The sequence below is a fragment of the Eschrichtius robustus genome, chromosome 3, assembly GCF_028021215.1.
Source record: "Eschrichtius robustus isolate mEscRob2 chromosome 3, mEscRob2.pri, whole genome shotgun sequence".
NCBI lineage: Eukaryota > Metazoa > Chordata > Mammalia > Artiodactyla > Eschrichtiidae > Eschrichtius > Eschrichtius robustus.
In genome coordinates this window covers 20107819-20132487 of record NC_090826.1, presented here as the reverse complement: position 1 = coordinate 20132487, position 24669 = coordinate 20107819, and the positions used below count along the sequence as shown (strand labels likewise).

At 45.8% G+C, this 24669-nt stretch overlaps 2 protein-coding genes across 3 annotated transcripts in view; one reads left to right on the top strand and one right to left on the bottom strand.

Annotated features, from left to right (window-relative positions):
* The window catches only part of MACO1 (macoilin 1), a 56449-nt gene extending 52044 nt beyond the window's left edge, over positions 1-4405 (bottom strand). Inside the window, exon 1 of the mRNA XM_068539190.1 lies at positions 4136-4405. Within this exon, the coding sequence (XP_068395291.1) occupies positions 4136-4215 (80 nt within the window). The 5' untranslated portion in view covers positions 4216-4405. The remainder of the gene's footprint in view (positions 1-4135) is intronic.
* Positions 4406-12953: 8548 nt separating this feature from the next.
* The window catches only part of RHCE (Rh blood group CcEe antigens), a 35624-nt gene continuing 23908 nt past the window's right edge, over positions 12954-24669 (top strand). For both annotated transcript variants that reach the window (XM_068537795.1, XM_068537794.1), the window contains exons 1-2: positions 12954-13101; positions 23490-23676. In XM_068537795.1, the coding sequence (XP_068393896.1) occupies positions 12954-13101; positions 23490-23676 (335 nt within the window). The remainder of the gene's footprint in view (positions 13102-23489; positions 23677-24669) is intronic.

Sequence of the window (24669 nt, the reverse complement as noted above, 5' to 3'; positions counted from 1 at the left end):
AGTCAGGTACAGTACTACACTGCTTAAACTTCAGGCAACATACTACAAGGAGAACCCAGCACACCATGACAGGAAGTATCCATAAATCCACCAGTGAAGGAGTGCTTCCTTCAACCACCAGTAACAAAGCTATAAAATAATTTCCTGAAGCTTAAAACACCTGCCTTACTTAAAATTCTTATATTACTTACTTGGGTAAGGAACAATTTTAACTGCAGAGACTTTAAACATAAATGTGTCTGCCTCTGTCTTCTACTCACCACACCTTATCTCCTCATCTTCCTACTATAAAATCATTAATTCTCAGAGGGGAGTAGGGAGCCTGGCAAGATGAAAGGTGAATGAACCACCCAGAATTCCCTTACGCTTTTTAAAATCTACATAGCACTCCAACCCCACTTCACCTGGAGAATCAGTGCATGGAGTAATGAGATATTACTTTTGGGAGCGTCTGGTGCGTGTGTGAAGGCAGACACAGGGAGAGAGTCACTGCCCTAAAACCCGAGGACCTCTGAAATGTTATAGTTAGGTAGAGTTATTCATTTTACTTTCTCTTATTAATAACTTTTTTCCATAATTTCCAAAGTACTTTCCTATCTATTTCATTTCAGTTAGAAAATACATATTCCCTCACATAGTGGCAACTGTGTACTTCATCATAAAATAGTACGGGGCAAAATTGTTAATCCATCAGGTGAACCACTAAAACAGCAAGCGAAAATTTAATTCAACTAAAATATTTTTACTTGAACAGAACTCAAAGTTCTTTGGAACCTCAAAACCACTGTACAAATTTAAGAGGGCATTATTATGGCCTCCTAGACTGTAAACTCCTGGAAGACAAGGAACCATGTCTTATCTTGTATCCTCCATAATTACCAAAACAACGCAGGTTCTTAAATGAATAGAATGGATTGGCTTATATTCATTTATTTACTAATTCACTTGCTCAACATTTACTGAGGACTGAATTCCTATTCTCTGTCAGGCTCTATACTGGCTCAGATTTTTTGAAAATGACATTGATTTTAGCTCATAATAACATAAAAGAAAATAATCACCATTCCTATTTCCTTTCTCTTATTTTTGATTACTAACTTGACCAGAATAACGTATTTCTATACATTTCAGTTTTCAAATGACGGGCATATATATAAATGTAGGTAATATTAACATAATGTTAAAATCCATTTTCCATCTACCTTGCCCCTGAAACAGAATTCTACCACAGCCATTATAATGACAATAATGATATCATTTGACAATCACCTCAGTTACAGTTGCTGGATTGGAGCCCATGATTAAAAGCATCTCAGCAACAGGATTTTTTTTCAGCAAGACCAAGCAGAAACTGACCCCTTGTTTTGACTACTCAACTTTTGTTTGATAGTTGTACCAAACCTTATGGTCTTTCCTGACTCCTTAAAAATAAAACAAATATGGTAAACTGCGATAACAACTACATGCTAAATAATGTTTGCATGATAGAATTTACAGAGTTTCACAAACTGTACATTATTTTCTCTCAGTCCTCAAAACTCACTCGACAGGTGAGAGAACAGGGGCTCAAAGCGGTGGATGCCCTGCCTATCCCACATGGCAGAGCTGGGACACTGAGTCTGAACCTAGGTCTCCTGACACTCCCAGTCCAGCGCTCTCTTCACCACAGCTGCCTCCTTGCTACGCCAAGCTCAGAGAGCTGTGCAGACTGAGAACACGAAAATAATAAGTCCATGAAAAGTTATGCTGTGAAACAGTAGGTAGTGGTTATCAAAACTGTCAACAGAGCCTGAGAAAAAAACAAAGCTCTCTATTTAGTGAGACAAAAATTGGCCAGACATTGAGAAACAAAATGGGCAATGGTGTGAAAAACAATTTAGTGTAGACTTAAATGTGATGATTAACAGAAATTTGATACTCACAAATCCTCAGACACCTAATTTGTAACTAGCCCACTCATTCTGTCTGCTTTAGAAATAACTGGAAATTTTCTAAATCTTTTTAAAAACAAAATTGCAAAAAAAACCCCCCAACACTATGGTCTTGTTCTTCAGACCATAATACTCCATAATATAAACTAAGAAACAGATAAGTGAATTGAAACGCTCATGTGATATATGATGCTCCAAGAGAAAAGAAAGTAGAAATATATTTAAGTTTTTTATTAACTTTTAACTTAAAGAATGCCAAATAGAGAAGAGTAAATATATTTGAGAGCTGAAGTACTGTTGGTTTTTTAAACTTTTACAGATGAAACTCTGAATAACTTGCATAGGGCATTTACTATTAACCTTTAGGGTAAGAAAATTCAAATTCCAAAAGTTCATCAGTAAAATAATAGACCTTCATTAGACAATAAATTCACTTCTTCACATTGATGCACACTGATTGAGTGGTTACTATGGGGCAGGTACTAAACTGGGCATATTTGCTCAAATACCAGAGAAGTTGAAATACAACAGAAAACATGTAAACAATATGGGATTCCCAATCTTCTCACTATAAACAGAAGTACATCATCATATGTTACTGTAAATAGCAGCCATTCAAATGGCACGGTTGTCCTTGCTTTACCAACTCTGTTTAATACGCTTTTTCTATTCTTGTGTCACTATTAATATTAAATTGTTCATATCTTTTTCAATAGTCAGGGGGAAAACCCTTCCTTTATTCAAGAATTATAGTGTGTGTAACTTGAAGAGAACTTTCCCCCACCCATTAAATCTGTAGGAAAAATGGTTTTTGCTTTTACAGTTTTAGTTTAAATGGCCAGGTTTGATTAATTCAGCATGGATTTTGGCCTGTTTTACTCACTGCTGCACCCTTACTAGCTAGAACAGGGCCTGGCACATAGTACATATATTTGTGTAATGAATGAACTCTTCCTATGATCTATGGCTCATTACATAAGGATATATCTAAAAACTTTTTACTTCAACTGACTTCTTAACCCTTTTAAGCTTGAAATAAAAAAAACACCCAATGTTTACATCGGTCAGCTGCTTGTGGAAAGGAATCATTCTAAATGTGTAAACAGTAGCATGTGCAAGGTGTACAGCTATGCTAAGGCAACTTGGGTGTTATCAGCTACCTCACGTATTTCTCTAAGTCCCACAGCTAGAAGAGCTAAACTGTAAAACACCACCAGGACTCAATTAAGCTTATAGGCACATCCTGAGAATTCTCCTTTGTAAACTAATTACTTCTCTGAAATCATTTCTTTATCAAGGCAGGTACCATTCAGAATTAACATTGTGAGAACCAGAAAATAACAGTCCTACACAAATGTTGCTTAGGGAAGCTGGGATTCTCACTAAGTTGCCCCATGAACCTGTTGTCCTTCTACTCCTCAGTCCTGAATTCAATTTCTATTTAAAGGGACACTACTTTGTTTTTGGAGGATTAAAACAAACTAAAAACAACAACAACAAACCACGCGAGTTTGGAGAAAATCCTTTTTAAAGGGGTCGAAGAAAACTATCTGCTTGGAATTGTCAAAATAATGCTGCGGAGAAAATGATCATCACTCCTTCTGAGTCTGGAGCGGGGCCACAGGCCATGATTTGGGGGTATCGTCTTCAGCCCTCGGTGCCAAGTTTGAGATCCCATAAGATAAGTAAAAGGCGAAAGGGGGCAACGTGGCCACCTGCCCAGTCCGCAGAGGGACCGCGGGGCCACTGTCTGCTCCCAACTTTGTCAGCCTTCCCCCGCACCAGTGCATATGGTCTACGCGCCTCCCGACTCAGGCCGGCGACTCCCGGGCCGGAGCGGGCTGGGGGACCAGCGGAGGCCCGTCAGCCCCTAGAGCAGCCCCGAGGGCCCGGCGGCGCGGATGGGGAGGGGGTCACCGCCCCTCCCCCTCGGCGGGGCCCGGACAGTCCCAACGGCGGCGCGGCGGCTCCCTCAGCCCGCGCCCACCGCGCCCTGCCAGCCCGGCCGGCGGCCCTCGCCACGCCCCGCGCCCTCGGGGCGGACCCCGGCGGGCCGCCCGGGGCCCCATGGGCAGCGCTCCTCCGGGGAGCCCCCGGCAAGGGCGTGAGGCCTAGTCGGGGTTACATAACGGGGCTCGGCCCCTCCAGAGACGGCCGGGGGCCGCGGGGCCCGCGCCGGCGGAGGCGGGGGCGCCGCCGCTCACCTGCCGTAGATGCCCTCGGTGATCCGGTTCCGCTTTAGGGGGCGGCGGAGCTTACTGCAGTCGGCGTTCCGCCGCTTCATCCTCCCGCTGGGGGGCCGGGTGCCCGCGCCGCCGCCGCCTCTCACCTCAGCCGCCGCCGCCGCCGCCGGCCCGCCCCGCGTCGGGCCTGGACTCTACCCCTGGGGCCGGTCACACAGACATGGAGCCAGCACCCGGGGGGGAGGGGGTGGGACGAGGAGGTGTGGGCTCAGCGCTTCCTCCGCCTTCGGAAACAAAGAAATGACAATTCCGGGGCCCGCCCGCCCCAGCACCAGCCAGCCGCCTGCCCCGCCTCCTCCGCTCCGACGGACGGCCTTCGGGGCCAATCGAAGGCGCCGCTATGCCGCTGCCGGCCAATCCCAGGGCCCGCTGTGGCAAAACGGACTCTAGAACCCGCCTCTTTGAAGGACAGAAGAGTGCGCCAATCATTACGGTGTCTGGGCCCGAGTCCGAGCCTATCAGAAAAGAGTTAAATAGAGGCTTATAAATAGGCCCTATAAATATAACATCCTATATTATGCCTTGTTGCGAAGGAACATTTCATTATTACTGGATTGCATTTCATTGTATTATAATCCACATTAGAGCATACGGTACTGTTTTCATTGTAGGCTATCACTAGCACCCTATGAAATCGCGAGGCCTGGGTTTGCGGCATGTGCGTATCTGGGCTGAACTGTGCTCCAGTCAGTCGCATCATTATGTAAGGGGCTCACAGCACCCTTCTCATCCGGGAGGCGCCGGGGGCCTTTCCTGCGGAGTCTGGAATGCTCGACCAAGCCGGCCGCGCCTGCCAGCGACGGGGGTACGAATGACAAAGCAAACCGCGCGCGCACACACACACACACCCTGCCAGCTTCCCGCGACGTGGTGACAGCGCGGCGGCCTATCGGAGGAGGCGCGGGGCGGGGCCGCTGCAGTCCTGCCTCCTAGAGGTGGTGTCACAGGGGGCGGGGCCGTGGGTGCGCGCGACGTCGCGCGAGGTTGCAGGGGGTGTGTGGGGCGGTGCGGCCGGGGCTCCACGTACGCAGGGCGGGCAAGGCGGCGGGTTTTGCGGGCACCGCGCCTGCTGGACCCGGCGAGCGTCGGCTTCGGGAGCGTCTCTGCCCCCGGGCGGAGGTCTGGAGCTGCGGGGATGCCGGGCCAGCGACCCTTCTCACCTAACATTCCTAGAGCCCCGATTTTGTGCCAAGAACCGTGCTAGGTGCTCTGCATCTATTTGTTCATTTACCCCTGCAAAGTAGGTATGGCAAAATAACAATTAGAAAAGACAGCAAAAAAATTTTTTAAGAGTAAGAAAAAGATGAATGTATGTCGAAAAGAGGAATGCATGTCATTAAAGAAAACTGGGGAAATGTAGCACAGTTGGCTGGGTTGGGGGGAACACCCATGGGTCTCATCACCTTAACACAACTACTGTTAGCATTCTATATTTTTCCCTTTCTTTCCAGTTTTCCCCCATGGATGATATATTATTACTATTACTGTTGTTTTTATTATTAAGCAGAATAGTGATCATATTAGATATTCAATTTTGTATTCTGTTCTTTGGCTAACAAGCATTTTTACATGCTATAATTAATGCACCCTTCCTAAATATTTCTGATGATTGCAAAATCTCCTGTCAAGTGGCTGTACCAACTTAACCACTCACCAACAGTGGGACAGTTAGATGGTCTTACAGCACATTTTAAAAACTTACAGGAAGCAGATGCCGTCTTGTTTTGTCCTGGGATGCGTGGACCTCTCCCTGCCCTGTAATCACCCCCTGAAATAAAAACCCGCCCCAAGAAGGAACTTGTAATTTACACCAAATGCATCATCCTCAACTGCTGCTCTTTTACTTTATACTGTCACAAATCTTCAAGGATCACCCAGTGCCTGAAAGAGAAAACCCATTCTCTTTATTATGGCATCCAAAGATGGTCACAATGGGGACCCACCCCTATTTTCCAGGCCTCCTCAGGCAAGCAAGCCTTATCTACTCACTGTCCTCAAACCCATTAGTACAACCTTATCTTCCCTCCTTCCTGCCTTTACTCCTACAGAGAGCATCTCTGTCAGTATTGTTTCTAACTAGTGGTTTCTTGGGTGAGGCTTGTCCATCCACCTAGATGAAAAGCTTCTTGGGGATTGGATTCATACCCTGTAGAGATGCAGTTTAGAAAAATGGCAAGGATACCTGCTTTTTCAGACCAGGATTGAAATTCCAGCTTGGCCACTTACTAGCTTGGGCAAGTTACTGAATGTCTCAGAGCCTCTCTTTTCACTCAGGTTTGTTTGAAGGCTTACCAGATGATGAACTCTCAGGGCCAGGTATGCAGTAGGTAACAGCAAGTCATTTCTGTTAACAGTATACTTGTTTTTCATCCTTCACCTCTACTCCAGCACGTTGATAAAGTGTCACCGGGCAGCCAAGGATAACATACTCTGTGAGCTCAAAGTTTCACCAAGGCTGCCCATCATTGTGAAATGCTCTGCTTGGAACCACAGAAAAAGACTTAAGTTGCCAGGGCAGGTTGGTTCATGGAGAAGGATACAGGCAGAACCTAAATCAGTATGACTGGAGGCTGAAAGGCATAGGTACATGGTGAGGTCATGGCTCCAGACTCCATGGGGTTCGTCGACCTGAATAGCCCTCCTCTCCATGACTGCAAGTTTCCAGATTACCTGGGCCAGGGACTAAGACAGTCAACTCTGTGAGGTTAGGGGCCATATCTGTGGTCTTTTCCACTCCTCACTGTGTCCCTGTCGTCTAGGACAGTGCCACGGCACACTGCAGAATGGGTAGGTGAATAATCCAGAGAAAAGATGAGAGAGGCACTGAGGACACATGCCAGCTTTCTGGAGCTCACTGTCTAGCCTGCAATCAAATAGGTTCCTGACAAGGGCATTCCATGCTGTGGAGAAGTGTGGAGTGGCTGGGTGTTACTGGAGTGTGTGGCTGGGAGTTACTATTGGGCAACGGACTATCTGAGAGCAGAGGAAGGGCAGAGAGAATCCCAGGGTTGGCCCAAGATGATGCAATCTGGAGGTCTGGGTTCCAGTCGCAATTCAGATGTCAACTCACTGGTGTCCGGAGTTGAGTCACCCGCCCACCCTGTGCCAAGATCACCTCTGGAGACACTTCAAGCCCTATGTTTAGAAGCAGAACATGTTAGCTCCATTTTACAGATGAGAAAACCGAGGCTCAGAGAAAACAAGGTCATGCAGTTGGTATGGTAAAGGAATTTGGCTTGAGTCACAAGCTGAGCAATATGAAGCCTTGATGCTCTGGTGCCTGTACATGGCTCTTGATGGTAAGGATTGTTGATCTGATGATTGGCTGGAGTGGGATGATGGGAAAGGCCTCCTTGTCAAGAGCCCTAGGACAGGCCACAGTAAGTCTGCCCTTCTCCATTCCCTTCCTCTCACACCTCCTGTCCCAGCTGGACCCTGTATTTTCCGGACCAACCATAGCCCAAACCCCTTTGGCTCTAGCCAAGTTTCAGCCTTTCACCTCTGCAACCTGAAAGGACCCTTTGGGATCCTAAGGGCAAAGAACTGGGCTGAGATGAGGCCTGACACAGAGCTCCCCAGTTCCCCACACTGCCACCACCAATCAGGAAGCAGGGGAGATCAGCAGTGGCCATTTTACAGATGAGTAAGACAGGGAAGAGGAAATTATTTGCTCTCATTCAAAAGACCAAGGGCCAGACAGGAATTCAAGGCTGTTCCTCCTCTTCTCCTGGGACTTTCTGATGGCCAAGGGGTTGGGATTGGCGTGTGAGCTTCAACTGAGCTCAGACTGGCTCAGAATAGCCTGGAGAGAGATCATCACACCCTAGTTCACATATGAGGAAATTGCATACCCACCTCTTTCAGCAGCTTCGATCCCCTCAAACCCGCCAGGCACGGCTGGCCCAGCTGCCTTGAGCTTTGTTCCTGTCCCACGTGAGTCACAGAAAAATCCAGACATTGGATGGCCACCTCCTATACGTGTGTCTGTATCCCCCAGAGAACCCTGTTAATGAATGATGTTCATAGTATGTTTAGAACAGAAACAGTTTAGAAATAGCCCAGATATCCCACAAAGGGGGCTGGTCAAACAAATGATCACACATCCTTACTGTGGAAATCAGTGTGCCATGGAGAATGAAGACACATAGCACTTAACTATGTGCAGGCACTCCTCTAAGTATCATATGCATTTTGATCTAATCCTCACAACCATCCTATGACAAAGAGATTACTACTGGCGCCATATTACAGGTGAGAAAACTGTGACACACACAACTACTGAGCCTGAGCTCTAGAGCCCGCAAGCCACAACTACTGAGCCCACGTGCCACAACTACTGAAGCCCGTGTGCCTAGAGCCCATGCTCTGCAACAAGAGAAGCCACAACAGTGAGAAGCCCACGCACCACAACGAGGAGTGGCCCCCGCTCGCTGCAAGTAGAGAAAGCCCGCACACAGCAACGAAGACCCAACACAGCCAAAAATAAATAAATAAATAAATACATTTATTAAAAAAAAAAGAAGAAAAGAAAACTGTGGCACAGAGAAGTTAAGTCATTTGCCTAAGGTCACACAGTAAGTGATAGAGCTAGGATTCAAACCCAGGCAGTCTGGTGTCAGAGCCTGGGCTCTTATCCACCATGATAGTGTTATAGAAAGATTTTTCCTGGCTTGGAAACCGCTTATGATATTCTGTTCATGAAAAAAGCAAGTTACTAAACATTTGCTATATAATCCCTTTTTCGTAGGGGAAGAAACAAGGCATAAATTCACATGAATAGAAAAAAATCTGAAAGGATATATACACAAAGAAGTAGAGCTGGTTTGGGGAGATGATGAAATCATGGGTGCTTTATGTAAGCTTCATGCACCTTTGCATTTTTGAAGTTTTCTGTGGTAAACATGCCAAGCTTGTGCCATAATAATAATGCTAACATTTATGGAGTGTTTTCTACACATGTGACACTTCATGTGCATTACCTCATTTAATCTTCACAACCACCCTGTGAGATTGACCCTGATTTTCTCCACTTTACAGGTAAAGAAACAGACTCAGAGATATTGGTAGTCTTACCGAAGGTCACACAGCTAATAATTTGCAGAGCTAGGATTTGAACCCATGTTGCCTGACTCCAGAGCTCATGTTTGTTAAATGAATAAATTATTGACGTAGCCACACTTTAACCAGGCATGCCCAGAGCAGGATCACACCCTTGGTGTGGACAAGCTTCCAGAGAGGAGATGGAGGGCCTACCTACCTCCTTGGTCACTGCTCATGACTGAGTTTTACAATACTTGACTCAGGTGAGGAGGGCGTGGTGAGTATTCTCACAGAGTCCTGTTTTTTACAGAAAACGCATGATTACATGTGAAAGCTGCAGTCTCTCTGACTTGATTCATCACACCCGGAGGAAGCCTGGTCACTCAGAACAGGAGGCCGCAGTCATGGCACCACTTGCTCACCTTCATTTCCAAAACCCAGGTTGCCAAGCATGCTTACATAGTCTCACATTTATAATAACTCTGTGAGGAAAGCAAAGCAGCTCATCTTATTTGACTCATAAGGAAATTGAGACTGTGAGTTGTTTAGTTAATGGAAGGCAGAATTGCAAAGTAGTTAACAGCACAAGCCATGGCATCAGATGGATGTGGGTTGGGTTCCGACTCTACTGTTTATTAGCTTTGTGACTTTGGGCGCTCACATCACCTCTCTGAGCCGTAGTTTTCTCATCTGTAAAATGAGAGTGGTGATGCCTGTACTCACAGGCTTGAGGGGAAGAGTAGATGAAATAATGTATGCAAAATGCTGGGTCCACTGCTTGGCATTCCAGAAATGGCAGCTGTTATTCAGTCAACAGATATTTATTGAGCACCTACTATAGACTAAGCATCAGGTGCTGAGGATACAACAGTCAAAAGTCCCTGGTCTCCTGTTGCTTGGATCTGAGTCAGCGAGGGTGGGAGCATGCAGATACCTGGGGGGAGGGGTGCTTTTGGCATAGGGAGTGGCAGGCGCACACAGAACCTTTTCCCCCCAACATTTTGTTATGAAAAATTTCAAACATATACCAAAAAAGTTGAAAGAAATGTTCAGTGAAAAGCCATTCACCTCCCACCTAGAGTCGACAATTAACATTTGATTTGCTTTATGACATTTCTGGCCTAGATCGCCTGTGCTTTTTTGTACTAGGGGCCCTGCCTTGAAGATTTGGAGTCAGACTATCTGGAACTGTCATCAGAAAACAGGGGTCTTTTGCAAGAGTTAGAGAGGAAGACAGAAATCTCCCCTTTTGACCAATCTTCTGGGAGAGGCCACCTGTGGGGGGTCCCCTCCCTTTAATAAAAGAAGCCTTCCTGTTCACTGAGGAGCTTGGCCCTCTTGTCAAGCAGTCAGTCCCTCACTGAGGCAGGATCAGGACACACAGGGGGTTAGGATGCCCCTGTGAGAACCAGCTGCCGTCATCACTGAATTTGCTAGCTGGTAAACACAACCATCAGGGGCTCCAGGCACAGGAGCTGGCAGCGACTGGAAATCTTTGGTGTTCATCTGCCTGACATTTGGTTTCCCTGGGCTGCCTGGCTTACAACCTGCTGGTACAGGACCCATGCCAACAGGGGTCACATTCACTTATCCCCCTCACAGGGGAGTCCCTCTTTAAGGAAACCCAGCTCATAAGAGTGCTGATGGCCAGAAAAGGACCAGAAATCAGAACCAGGGCTGACCATGAGGGCTAATCTCTAGAGACCAGGGCACCTACTCCCTTATTTACTGTTGAGATAGCAGAAGGCTTAGAACCCTACATTCCCAGACTTTTAGAAGTGGAAGAAGACTTAGAAGTTATCTGGGCTAAAGTTAAGTGGTTAAACACCCAGGTGCACAAGTCAGACTGCCCGGGTTGAAATCCCAGCTCTATTACTTACTAGTCCCATAAACTTGGGCGAGTCACCTAACCTTTCTGTGCCTCAGCTTCCTCTGTTGTAGTAAAGGCTAATAGTCCCATCTCACAGGCTAGTTAACTGAGTTCATACATGTAAAGTGCCTAGGACAGTGCCTAGCACGCTAAGTGCTTAGTAAATTTTAGCTCCCGAAAATACCTAAAGCAAAAGTAACCAGGTAGTGGTTTGCAGGCCTTTTTTTTCCTATGCATGTCTTAACATACTGTGTCATTATTATTTTACAAAAGTGGGATCATACTTACACACTGTTCTGTAATTTCCTTTTTCACCAAATAATATATCCTCTGTGCCGTTTTTGAGAAACCTTAAAAGCATTTTCCTCTGGATTTCCCCCCATGTTCAGAACCATCATATGGGTGCCAGATTGTGTATCCTGTAGTTTACTTAACCAGTCTTCTACTATTGGACATTTAGGTTATTCTCAATTTTTTCCCTTCTGTAAATAAAGCTGTGCTGAGCAAGAAGTGACTGATGCCAATGACTATATGACCTTGGGTGTGACCTTCTGGGTCTCAGTTTCTTCATCTAAAAACAAAAAGACAAGATTCTACCAGGTGATTAAAATCTCCCTTGATCCAGATATGAATCACATGCCAGACATCTCTGACCAGCAACCATCAGCTTCTGCTTGCATTCCCCCAGTGACAGGGTGCTCACTACCCCATGAATGGTCAATAAAGTATCCACTCATGTTGGGCCAAAATCTGCCTCCCTGCTACTCCCAGCCAAGTTTTAGTCTCTGGGCTTCCATAAATTCAGTCTATACTCAGTGGCCAGTGGCTGGCCAGTGCAGAAGTTAAAAAACTTTGATTCCTCCCTCCCTCCCTTTCTCCATGCTTACTATGTGTTAGATCTTCTGCTGAGCAAATGGATGTGGCCACAGGAAAAGTTAGCTGCAGGGTCAGAACTAGATCTCAGGTGCCCTAAATCCTATTCCAGGGAACTGTCCTCCATTGTGGGTTGGGCATGCTAAGGCCGGTGGCCATCCTCAAATGCACTGCAGTGTTCATGCCCCAGGCAGAGTCCTGGGATGCTCTGTGAGCAGGTGACCAGAATGGGGGACAATTTTAGTCTCTGGCTGGATCAGGACTCCCACCAGGGTTTTACTAGAGCTGGACCCAAGCCTCTTTTCTTTTCTCCCACCTGTCCTTAAGAGATTTAGAAACAGGTCAATTTAAATACAGTTTCAAATAAAAATAATTTCAACTGTGTAGCTCTGAGGAGTTAGTTCTCTGTGGGTCCTATGTCCTCCCCAGGGCTTAGCATTGCTCTTTGCTTTCATTCATTCATTCATTCATTCAATATATCCTTTTTAAGAGCCCACTTGGTGCCCTCTCTGACATGTGGTAAGGTTTTAAAGAGAAATTTTGCCAATCCAAAGCCCCATCTGAGCTTTAGTTTCCCCATTTGTAAAATAGAGGTGTTGAGTTGATCTATTCTTTGCCATTCTTGCAAGATATAGTGAAGGTAAATGAAGTAAGGGGTAGAGAAGGATCCTCATGTTTGGGGATCGAGTGAATGAATGCCCTCTTTTCAACTGAGCACAGTGCCTGCAGTAGGAATGTAGCAACTACTTGTTGAATGAATAAATCAATGAATGATTGAATGAATCAGTTAATGTTGGAATAAATGCATTTTTTTCCTCCTCCCTGTCACTGCCCCTCTGCTCCTGTGTTAACTCCATAGACAGGCCAGCAGGACCAGCCTTGCAGCCTGAGATAAGGCCTTGGGCGGGTGTCTCCCCTATCCCTCCCCCGAGTGGGTGTGGAGCCGAGGTGTAATGCCCGGTGCTGGTGGAACTGCTACACAGAGACGGACACAGGATGGGCTCTAAGTACCAAAAGTCTGTGCGGGGCCCGCTGACCCTGTGGGCCTTTATGCTGGAGGTGACTCTCATTCTCGTCTTCTTCTTTTTCACCTCCTATGAAACTTCTGTAAAGGAACAGAAGAAGCTCCTGAGGACCTATCGAGGTGAGTGTCCAGAGGGGAGGTGGTCACAGAGGCAAATAGCAGGGACAGGGGAAGAGGAGGTCTGTGGTCCTCCAGGGGCCTAGGGGCTCCTTTCCACAAAGTCTCCGAGGAAAGGGGTTCCCTCATCCTCTTCCATTCGTTGCGCAAAGACCAAGCCAACAATACAGTCTGTTCTTTAGGACCGGTGTCACCATCACCTCTTCCATGAAGCCTCCCTTGATTTGTCAGGGCAGAGGGAGGGGCCTCCTTTTCTGTGTTCCTAGAATTCCCTTTGCCAAATGGTCTTCACAATTCTCTGCTTCTCTGCTTCCCCACCCCCGCTTCTCTCTCCTTAAAAGCAATGAATTTCATGTTGCTGTCAGGTTTGGGGGATTTCGTTTCCTTTTTTTGGTCTCTTTTTCTCATTTCTGTACCACCCTCCTTTTGGAAGCTTTCCTCTCACTTAGGGGCTGGGAAGTCTGCTTTCTGCCTGCAAATCCAGAGCCATAAGCTCTGGCTGAAGGGGAATGTAGGATGGTTGTTATTTTATATGCAGCTAAAAATATTCATAGACTGTGATGAGAACAACTCTAAACAAGACAGACATCCACAGTGGTGTGGCTTTTGCTTTTTTTAAAAGTTGAGATGAGTTTTCAAGTATATCAGTGGGTCAATATGTTGTTTATGATAATGGAAGGGCCTCCTTGAGTGAAGTCCCTGGGACAAAGCTGAAACTTGAGCCTCGTTGAGTGCTTGCTTGTTTCTAATTGATGTTAACTAGTTAACTGGAAGCAAAGGGAAGGCATCCCTGGGCCCTCAGCAGCGGAAAGAAGGACAAGGAGATAACTTGGGAAGGGAAGTCCCTACACTGCTTAATGGGCCAGCCCAGAGAGGGCTCTCAGTGCTGGACAAATGAGGCCTGGGCACAATTTTAATTCATTTCAATTTACTTTAATTCTTTTTAATCCGGTACAATGTAATTCAATCCATTCACTCATTCATTCCCTCAACCCTGTATTACAAACCATGTGAGATCCAAACGCATGCTAATCAGGGATGATATTTATTGATTACTTACTAGGTACCAGGCACTATTCTAAATGCTTTACCATAACTCTACAAGACAGGTACTATTATGATCTCCGTTGTTCTTGTGAGGAAACTAGGCACTTAGACATGGAGTGACTTGCCCAAGGTTGTTCAGCTAGCAATAGCACAGCAGATTTAAACTTAGTCAGCCTTATATTTAAAATAGGTAACCAACAAGGACCTACTGTATAGCACAGGGAACTCTGCTCAATACTCTGTAATAACCTAAATGGGAAAAGAATTTTAAAAAGAATAGATCCACGTATATGTATAACTGAATCACTTTGCTGTATACCTGAAACTAACACATTGTTAATCAACTATACTACAGTATAAAAGTTAAAAAATTAAAAAGAAAAATTAAATTGATTAAATAAATAAAACTAAATTAAGGGAAAAAAATAAACTTAGGCAGCCTGGTTTGAGTTTCCATGCCCTTAACCATGATGCTTCAAGACCCCATTTTACAATAAGGTTGAATCTCTTGTCATATAATCAGTAGGCGTAGGAGCCAATATTTCAACTTTGTCGTTTGGGTACAGGGTCCCTCTTCTTTACCCCTAGGCTGTGCTGCTAACATATAATAGATATAAGTGTCCTCAGATGCTCACTTTGTATGGAAGCACAGTAGAGGGCCCACAACCCAGGCAGGGAGATGGTTATGTCAGGAAAGGCCTCTGGAGAGAAGTGACTGCCCAGCCAGGCCTTGGAGGCTCAGTAGGAGTTACCATGTGAAAATGGAGGGTCGAGAGCGCAGCAGGAACCGTTGTGTGTACACTCATCGGACTGCACCAATCTGGGGTTTAACACTGCAGTGCTGTTGGAGCATAAATAGGGAAGCAGGGTGTGGCGGACCCATTGCATTGAATAAGAAGTTTGCCTTTCATTCTTTTGATCTAATAGGAAGCAGAAGTGTGATCAGTTTGGGTTTGGGTTATGGAGAAAGCCATTCCAGGGCTGGCATGGGCATGGGGAAGGGAGCATGACTTGAGGTAGAAGGCCAGTGTGGAGGCTGTAGTGTAGTATGGACCAGGGGGCTTCAAATTTTTCTGATCATGCGCACCATTATTCAAGCGTGCACCGTATTTATACGTACTGCTACATGAATACATTTTGTACATTATTATACATGTACACAACTGAGAAAATTTGAAAGAAATCAAAAGTAAATATAAAATATTTTCAAATTACTGATCATGATGGTGTCAGTCACTCTTAGGGCAAGGTCCATTGTTACTGTTTTTTGGGTTTTTTTTAAAGGAAAGTTGTTTTTTTTTTTCCCACACTATTTTTTAAATATTTATTTGTTTATTTATTTTTGGCTGTGTTGGGTCTTCGTTTCTGTGCGAGGGCTTTCTCTCCTTGCGGCAAGCGGGGTCCACTCTTCATCGCGGTGCGCGGGCCTTTCACTATCGCGGCCTCTCTTGTTGCAGAGCACAGGCTCCAGACGCGCAGGCTCAGTAATTGTGGCTCACGGGCCTAGTTGCTCCGCGGCATGTGGGATCTTCCCAGACCATGGCTCGAACCTGTGTCCCCTGCATTGGCAGGCAGATTCTCAACCACTGCGCCACCAGGGAAGCCCCCATTGTTACTGTTAATGATAGTGGATGCGGACTTCCCTGGTGGCGCAGTGGTTAAGAATCCACCTGCAAAGGCAGGGAACACGGGTTCAATCCCTGGTCCGGGAAGATCCCACATGCCGCGGAGCAGCTAAGCCCGTGCTCCACAACTGAGCCCGTGTGCCACAACTACTGAAGCCTGCGCGCCTAGAGCTGATACTCTGCAACAAGAGAAGCCACTGCATTAAGAAGCCCACGCACTGCAATGAAGAGTAGCCCCCACTTGCCGCAACTAGTGAAAGCCCGCACGCAGCAATGAAGACCCAATGCAGCCAAATAAATAAATAAATAAATAAATAAATGATAGTGGATGGCAATCCATTCCTCGGGGTCTTCTTGACAATTTCAAATTATCTTGCTTGACTTCTTGTCAGATATGATTAGACTGACTTTTTTTTTTTTAAACTCTGAATGTGGCTGACGGAGAGCCTGCACGAGGAGAAGTATCACTCTGCCCTTTTGTTTCTGTATGTTTGGCTGCCATTATTGTTCTGCCTTCAATCTGTGTTTTTTGGCAGGAGTTGTTTGAGCCATTAGTCCATTTTGTGAAGGTTAGTTGACTTAAAGCTAGGTAGCAAAAAAAAAAAAAAAAACTAGGTGGCAATCTGTCAATCCACTTAATCTAATCCCGTCCCTGTAAATGATAAGTTATTTAAACCAGCCAATTCTTTTTTTTTTTTAAACATCTGTATTGGAGTATAATTGCTTTACAATGGTGGGTTAGTTTCTGCTTTATAACAAAGTGAATCAGCTATAAGTATACATATATCCCCATATCTCCTCCCTCTTGCGTCTCCCTCCCACCCTCCCTATCCCACCCTTCGAGGTGGTCACAAAGCACCGAGCTGATCTCCCTGTGCTATGTGGCTGCTTCCCACTAACTATCTATTTTACATTTGGTAGTGTATATATGTCCATGCCACTCTCTCACTTCGTCCCAGCTTACCCTTCCCCCTCCCCATGTCCTCAAGTCCATTCTCTACATCTGCGTCTTTATTCCTGTCCTGCCCCTAGGTTCTTCAGAACCATTTTTTTTTTTTAGATTCCATATATATGTGTTAGCATACGGTATTTGTTTTTCTCTTTCTGACTTACTTCACTCTGTATGACAGACTCTAGGTCCATCCACCTCAATACAAATAACTCAATTTCGTTTCTTCTTATGGCTGAGTAATATTCCATTATATGTATGTGCCACATCTTCTTCATCCATTCATCTGTCGATGGACACTTAGGTTGCTTCCATGTCCTGGCTATTGTAAATAGAGCTGCAATGAACATTGTGGTACATGACTCTTTTTGAATTATGGTTTTCTCAGGGTATATGCCCAGTAGTGGGATTGCTGGGTCGTATGTAAGCCAGCCAATTCTTAAAAAAGACATTTTTAAGACAATCTGGAAACTGGAGAAAAACATCAATATTATATAATATACAGAAATTATTGTTAGTTTTGTTAGGTGTGATAATAGCATAGTGGGTGGTTTTTAACCTATTTAGAAACAGGTTTAACAATTTAACAAATAGTGGGCCCTGTTTGTTAGAGAAGTATATTGAAATGGAATGATGTCTAGGGTCTGCTTCATGCCAAAAAAAAAAAAAAAGAAGAAGAAGAAGAAGAAAGGAAACAAGGATAATAAAAACAAGATTGACCCCATGTGACAATCATCAAAGCTGGGAATGGGTACATGAGGTTCATCATGCTACTCTGTTTTTGTGTATGCTTAAAATTTTCCATAATATAGAGGTAAATTAAAAAAAAAAAATCCCTGTCGTTAGTTGCAACATGATGAATATCGAGAAACACATGTCACCCCCGTGCTCAGTGGCCCAATATTCCCTTAGAACACCTTCTGAAGCTAGGAGACTAAACTGTCTGACATCCTGAGCAAGTGAGAGGAGGCTCCTGGGTTCATCTGGACATTAAATGCTTGCAGAGTTGCAGACTTCACCAAGTGCCTTTAGGGGTAGAAGAGCCTAGATTAGTGGTTCTCAAAATGTGGTCCCCAGACTAGCCACCTCAGAATCCCCTGGGAACTTGTTAGAAATACCCGGGCCCCCATCCATACCTACTGATCTGAAACTCTAGGGTGGGGCCCAGCAACCTGTGTTTTACCAAGCGCTCTAAGTGACTCTAACGCTCATGGAAGTTTGAGGACTACTGGAGCTAGACTGATTCACATCTTGCCTCTGCCTCTTCTTAGCTGTGAGACCTTGGGCAAATCACTCAACCTCTCTCTGCCTCTGTTTTAACCTCTGTCACATGATGATAGTACTTTTTTAGTTGTCGAAAGGATTAGAAGAATGAACACATACCAAGACTGATAAAGAGTATTATCTTTTATTATGAATAAACTTTAATTCCTTAATTTTGTTAGTAAAAATGAATAGAAGTAGAGTGCTAATATCTCTTCTTCCAGCAGCCCCTGTGGATTGTCTGGACCATCTTCTGAGGGGTGTGATCCCTACTCTGGTGACCACTGGCCTGGATGACCTGTGATGAGGCCAAATGGGCAGGGACAAGAGAGGAGAAGTGAAGAGTCAGACTCAAGAGCTATTTAGGAGATAAAATCAGCTGTTCTTGGTGAAAACGAGGGAGGAGTCAAGGATGGCTTCATATGTGAGATTTGGCAGATGGAGGAGCCCATTCCTGAGATGAGAGACACAAGGGGAGGGGCAGATTGTGGGATAAATGAACAATGATATGTTCATTCTGGGCTTGGGATTCAGGTGCCTGTGAGATGCTTGGGGGAAGCAAGTGCATCCATTATCTATTGCTGCATAACAAACCACCCCCAACCTTAGTGGCTCAAAACAGAAATCATCTAACTTGCTCCTGATTATGATTCCATAGTTCAGCAGTTTTAGCTGTACTTGGTGATGCAGTTCTTCTGTCAGTTTTACCTAGGGTCACTATGCATCTCCAGCCTGGAGGTTTGACTGTGGCTGAATGGCCTCAGATAACCTCATTCGCATGTTCGTCAGTTGGTACTGGCTGGCAGCTAGCCCATGTGGTTCCAGCAGACTAGCCCAGACTTTTCACATGGCAGCAAATGAGCTACCACAGTAAGAGAGGGCAAGCCCCAATGCGCAGGTGCTTTTCAAGCCTCTGCTTGTATCGTGTTTGCTAATGTCCCATTAACCAAAGCCAATCACAAGGCTCAACTCAGGTGGGAGGGGTCTATACTGGAAGGCATGATTCACTGGGGGCCATTACTCTGACAACCTATCACACAGAGCCTGCTTGCAAGCTGCCACATTGGGGGACCATCCTGGGCCCTGCACTGTGGCTACCACCCAATTGCCCCCGTACTCCTTAGAAGCAGTAAGCAGAGCTACTAAAAGACAAGAGGGGCTTTGCCAGTGACATATAAATACCCCCAAACCCTGGTACCTTCTATATCTCAGCCTTGACTGCCCCTTTGATTGGGCAATCTCTTTTTCTTGTCCCAGGCTGCTTCAGGGGTGAGGGTGGGGTGAGAGGCTGTGGGGAAGGGGAAGGCAGCATGGGGCTCCGTGGATGGTCCCTGACAGGGGCTGCAGAGGTCCTCCCAGTCAGTGGTGGGGAGCACAGTGTGGAGGCTGAGCCCAGGGCCTGAGGGACAGAAGCTGGGCCTGGCTTCAGAGCTGACGATGCTGAAGTGTCTGCAGGCCAGAGGGAGGGGCTAGGGTGGGTGGGGACACAGAGTGAGACTCCCAGGGGCAGCCAGGCCGAAGGAAGGGGGCACAGTCTTGCCCAAAGTCACAGCTAACAAGTGGCAGGCGTGGAATAATAGTTACTAATACTTACCGTGCACCCAGTGCTAGGCTAAGCAATCCGAAGGAGCCAGAGAGCTCGGTACTCACAGCAAACCTCTGAGCAGGTGCTATTGTTTCACACCATTTTACAGACTAGCAAGCAGGAACACAGAGGTAGAGCCAGACTCTGAACTCTGACAACCTGACTCAGAGGCCCACACTCTTCATTTGACACTATGGAGACTGAAGAATGTATGGAGAGGCAGGATGGTATAGTGGTTAAGCCCAGGGAGTCAGGATTCAGCTCTGCCACCAATATTTGCTAGCTGTGTGACCTGGGCTAATTACAGCACCTCTCTGTGCCTCCCTGTCCCCATCTGTAAAATGGGGATAATAAATAGTACCTCTTGCATGGGCTTGTTGAAGGTTAAGGCTGGCAGGCACTTGGAAGAGTGCCTGGTATGTGGTGGGCACCATGTATGTGCCCGCTGTTACAGTGATGGTAATTATTGTCCTGCAGGACTCCCAGGTTAGACTTTCTCTAAGTCATGGAACTTTCATAAACTTCTGAAGGCCTGCCTTAGACAGTATGTAAAACTCCCCTCTGGGGCCCGGTTGTTGGGGCCCCTGAAGCAATCCTCTCCTTATCACCCCTGGACACCTTAGCATCATTAGCTTATCAGACCAGCAGCTGATGAGGGGCGCAGCACAGGGTCTGAGAGGCAGAGGCTGACACCAGTGGGGATGCCCTGAGCTGGGACCCAGCGCTGAAGTTGGGGTCCAGGTCGTGAGACATGGGAGGAGCAGGGGTGGGCCAGAGCCCTGGGAGGCTGGGAGAGGAAACGGGAGGATGCAGGGGGTGAGAGTAAAGGGACCCTGAAATCAAATGTGATTTACTGACCAGTTTGGGGTGAATGTGCTCTGTCAACAGCTCCCAGAAACTGCCACCCTAATTTCATCCCCCTGGCCGAAGCACAACCCCACCCTCAAGGACACTGTGGGGTCTTGGGAGGAGGATCCTGAGTGCCTATACCTGGCAGCAGGTGTGGCAGCTGTGCCTGATAAAGCTCCCAACCAAGAGCCTCTGACTTTCTATCTTTAGAGCCTCATGTCTGCTGTAATCCTGGTGCCCTTCCCCTCCCCACCCACTGACCCCCTCCTCTGAACACACCAGAGCGGTGAGATCCTTACAGAGTATCAAGTCTGACTCCCATGTGTTACAGATAGGGAAACGGAGACCCAAAGAGGGCAAGGGACTTGCCTAAGGTCCTTTAGTGCGTTGCAGGCAAACGAGCAAGAGACAGCCCAGCCTGATGGGAGGGCACTGCACCAGGAGTCCAGAGCTTGGCTCTGTTACTGACATGCTGTGTGCCCTTAAGTAAGTCACAGGCTGTCTCTGGTCCCCTTCTGTAGAATGAGAGGAAAAGGCAAGCATCCCCCTACTCATGGAATCTTCGATAAGTCTGGACCCTTTGCATATAGCATTGTTGCAAGATGGTGGATGTGTTTGTTTGTTTGTTTGTTTTTTAACAGCAGTGTTTAAGAAAAGATTGAATTTGAATATCTAAAGTGGGGTTCGCAGTCTCCAATTGGCCATAGCCCTCACCACTCCCTAATACACATTGTACCCTTTATATACATAGTTTCCTGCTCAGCTCCTGAAGGAATTTGAGGGATCCCAAGAGGACCCCCTATACAAAATGTGCCCTACCCACCCCCATTCCACCCCCGTTCCTATGGGGATGCAAGCAGGAGATGGAAACATTGCTTCCCCCTCCCTTATGTCAGAGAAAAAAGGTGAAAGAAGTTGAATCCTCCTGATTGTCCACTTCTCACCCACTCCCCAAGTCCCCAGATCCCGTGGAGATGCCCGGGTCTCCTATAACCCGGTGTTTGTCAGACTGACCTGGGATCATCAACACCCACCCAAGTCCTATGTGCAAGATTCTAGGTATGTGTATTTTTCAATGAAAGTGAATTTAAATGTAAATTGAAGAGGCTTTGGAGAGATCTGGAAATGAGAGCTTCCTTGTTATCAGAGCCAAGGGTGGAGACCAGGTGAGTTCTTATTGCTGTGATGGTGATGATGGTGCTGGTGGTGAATAACCACCATTTACTGAGCTTTTTCCATGTGCCAGGCATGGTGCCAAGCTCTTGAACAAAACATTACCTCCTCTGGCTCTCCCAGCACCCTCCGAGGGGGGGATAATTGCCCTTATTTAGCTGAGGAGGAAAGTAAGCAACCCACAAGGCCATGCAGCTAAGAGGTTGAAACATAAAAATTGCCATTTTTATAGGTCAAAATGGTCAAATGTTGGCAATTTAATATGGCTTAACCTAATAGGGAACGATAGAGGTGGAGTCAAACAGAACTGTCTGACCTCAAAGCCCATGCTTTTTCCTTTAAAAAAAATTACTTACTGTCCACATGCTGGCTGTAGAAATTTTTAACACTGAAAATTTTTTGAAAAATAAAACTCTCCTAAACCCAGAGATAATCTCCATGGGGCAAAAAATTCCTTCAAGATCTCTCTCCAGGCATTTGTACATGTATGAACATAGTTGATGTTTGTTGATAAAATAGTCTTTACTATTCTGAGCAATTATGTGTCTCATACTGTTTGATTCTGGCAACCTGATAGGAGAGGTATGATTATTTTCCCCATTTAATAGATGAGGAAAGCAGGAGGGCAGATAGTGTGGTAGCTCAAGGCACAGGCTCCAGAGCAGACCGTCTAGGTTGAAATCCCAACTCTACCAACTGGAGCAGGTTACTTAACCCCTCTGTGCCTCGGTTTTCTTGTCTGCAAAATGGTGATAATAACAGTACCCGGGACTTCCCTGGTGGCGCAATGGTTAAGACTCCACACTCCCAATGCAGGGGGCCCAGGTTCGTTCCCTGGTCCGGGAACTAGATCCCACATGCACGCTGCAACTATAAATTTGCATGCCACAGCTAAGGAGCCCGCCGGCCACAACTAAGACCCGGGGCAAACAAACAAATAAATAAATAATATTAAAAAAAAAAAGCAGCACCCACCTTGAAGGATGCTTGTGAGAGCTAAATGAGATAGTTTATGTGAAGTGGTTAAAACAGTGTTGGCATTTGGTAAATACTTAATAAATGTCGGCTGTTATTAAAACTCAGAGACATTAAATAACTAGACTAAGCCACACAGCTGGAAAGTGCCAGAGCCCTGATATGACCCAAGCTTATCTAGTTCCAGAGCCCAAACTGTTATCCATTTTGCAAACCTGGAATTAATTCAAAGCATCCACCCGTTTCCTTTTGCTGGTCCCCTTCGGAACATTAGCTAAGACCCTTGTGCTCATCTGTCACAGCAGCCCCTGCTGTGCAGGGTCTGAGGCTGGGAAAGGGAGGGTCACCCATGTGGCTCTGGTGCTTTCTGCTGGCCCACCAGGTCCCTTTCAGCAGGGGTCAAAGAGAGAGAGCCGTTTTCTGCGAAGATAATTTTGGTTCTTGCCTATGAACCTCTAGACCCGCTTCTGCCCCCTCTTCTGCATGACCTGAGCTAAGTCACCAGCTTCTGTGGCCTTATTTTCTCTCACACATGATCAGGAGGTTGAACCAGATTCTCAAAAGCAGGAGTCAGTACCTTTACTGAGTGTAAACTATGTGCAAGGACTTGTCCTGATGCTCTACACGTGTTCATATCATTGTGTTTAATAATAACAATAATTGCTGCATTTACTGAGCACTCACTATGGGCCAGGCCCTGCATTAGCTCAGTTAAACCTTCCCTCAAACCTGCATGGTATGTATGTGTTACCCCCATTATTCAGATGAGAAAACTGAGGCTCAAAGAGGGGAAGTAACTTGACTAAGCACTCTTCAATGATCTTTAATGTCCCTTCCAGCTGCTGTTCTGTAAAACTCCAATTTCACACAACCCTCCACCTTGTCTGCTTCTCTTCCTCCTTCTCAACATCTCTTCCCTGAGCAGACTTCCAGGATATTATCATCATGGCAGTCCTTGGCTTGGGTTTCCTCAACACATCTTTGCGGAGACACTGCTGGAGCAGCGTGGCCTTCAATCTCTTCATGCTGGCCCTTGGGGTGCAGCTGACAGTCCTGCTGGATGGCTTCCTGAACCAACTCTCCCTTAGGAAGATGGTCCTCAATCTTTCCAGGTAACTGGATGGCCGCTGGATCACTTTTGGGTCCTTGGGTGTCTGGGGCCCAAGAGGGCAGATTCTAGAAGAGCTGGCTTGTCCCCTTCTCTTTCTAGCACTGACACCACGCAATATTCAGTACTTATTTATACTTACAAATTACTCATTGTTTGTCTAAAATTCAAATTTAACCGGCATCCTCTATTTTATCTGACAACCCTACTCTGTGACATCACAAGGGGCCCAGATCTATAGCCCACCCTGTATCCTTTCTTTTTTATTGATTTTGATTTCATAAACTTATACAATAAATATTAGTTCAAAGAAAAAATTAATAGAGATTAGACAAAAAGAAATAGAAATCTCACACTCAGAGAGAGAGTCTCTTGAAAAGAAGGAAGTACTCTCAGTCCTCAAATGCTGGTGGACAAGAAATAGCCTTGTCTTTAGTTTCTTTAAATTAACTTTGATTTATTTAGATGCCTTTATAAGAACTAGCAAAATTAACCTGTGTTGCTAGAAGTCAGAATAATGGTTACCTGAGGAAGGTGGTGTTTATTGATTAGGAAGGGGCACAAAAGAAGTTTATGTGGTGCAGTAAACATTCTCTATATTATCCTGCGTGATGGTTACACAAGAGTATATATATATACACACACACATACATTAAGTTGTACATACCTGCAAAAAAAGTCATTCACACTTAATAGGAGGAACCAGGTAAAATTTTTCTTTAAAAATTGTTTTTTGGTTTTATCCAATTCTGAAACTTTGTCTTGCCCAGATGATGGGTAAATCCCACCTTAGGTATCTTGGGGACCCCTTCAAGGCCATTCTACCCTCCCCTCTGAGACCCTACTAAACCTCTGGGCACTGCTGTTAAACATCTCTCCATGAACCAGGCTCTGTGCTGGGCACTTCACAAACATTGTTTGTTTAACCCTTCCAAGTAGGGGTCTGATGTGGCGTACAGGCAAGGAACTAGACGCTCAGAGCTCGTAAGACACTTGC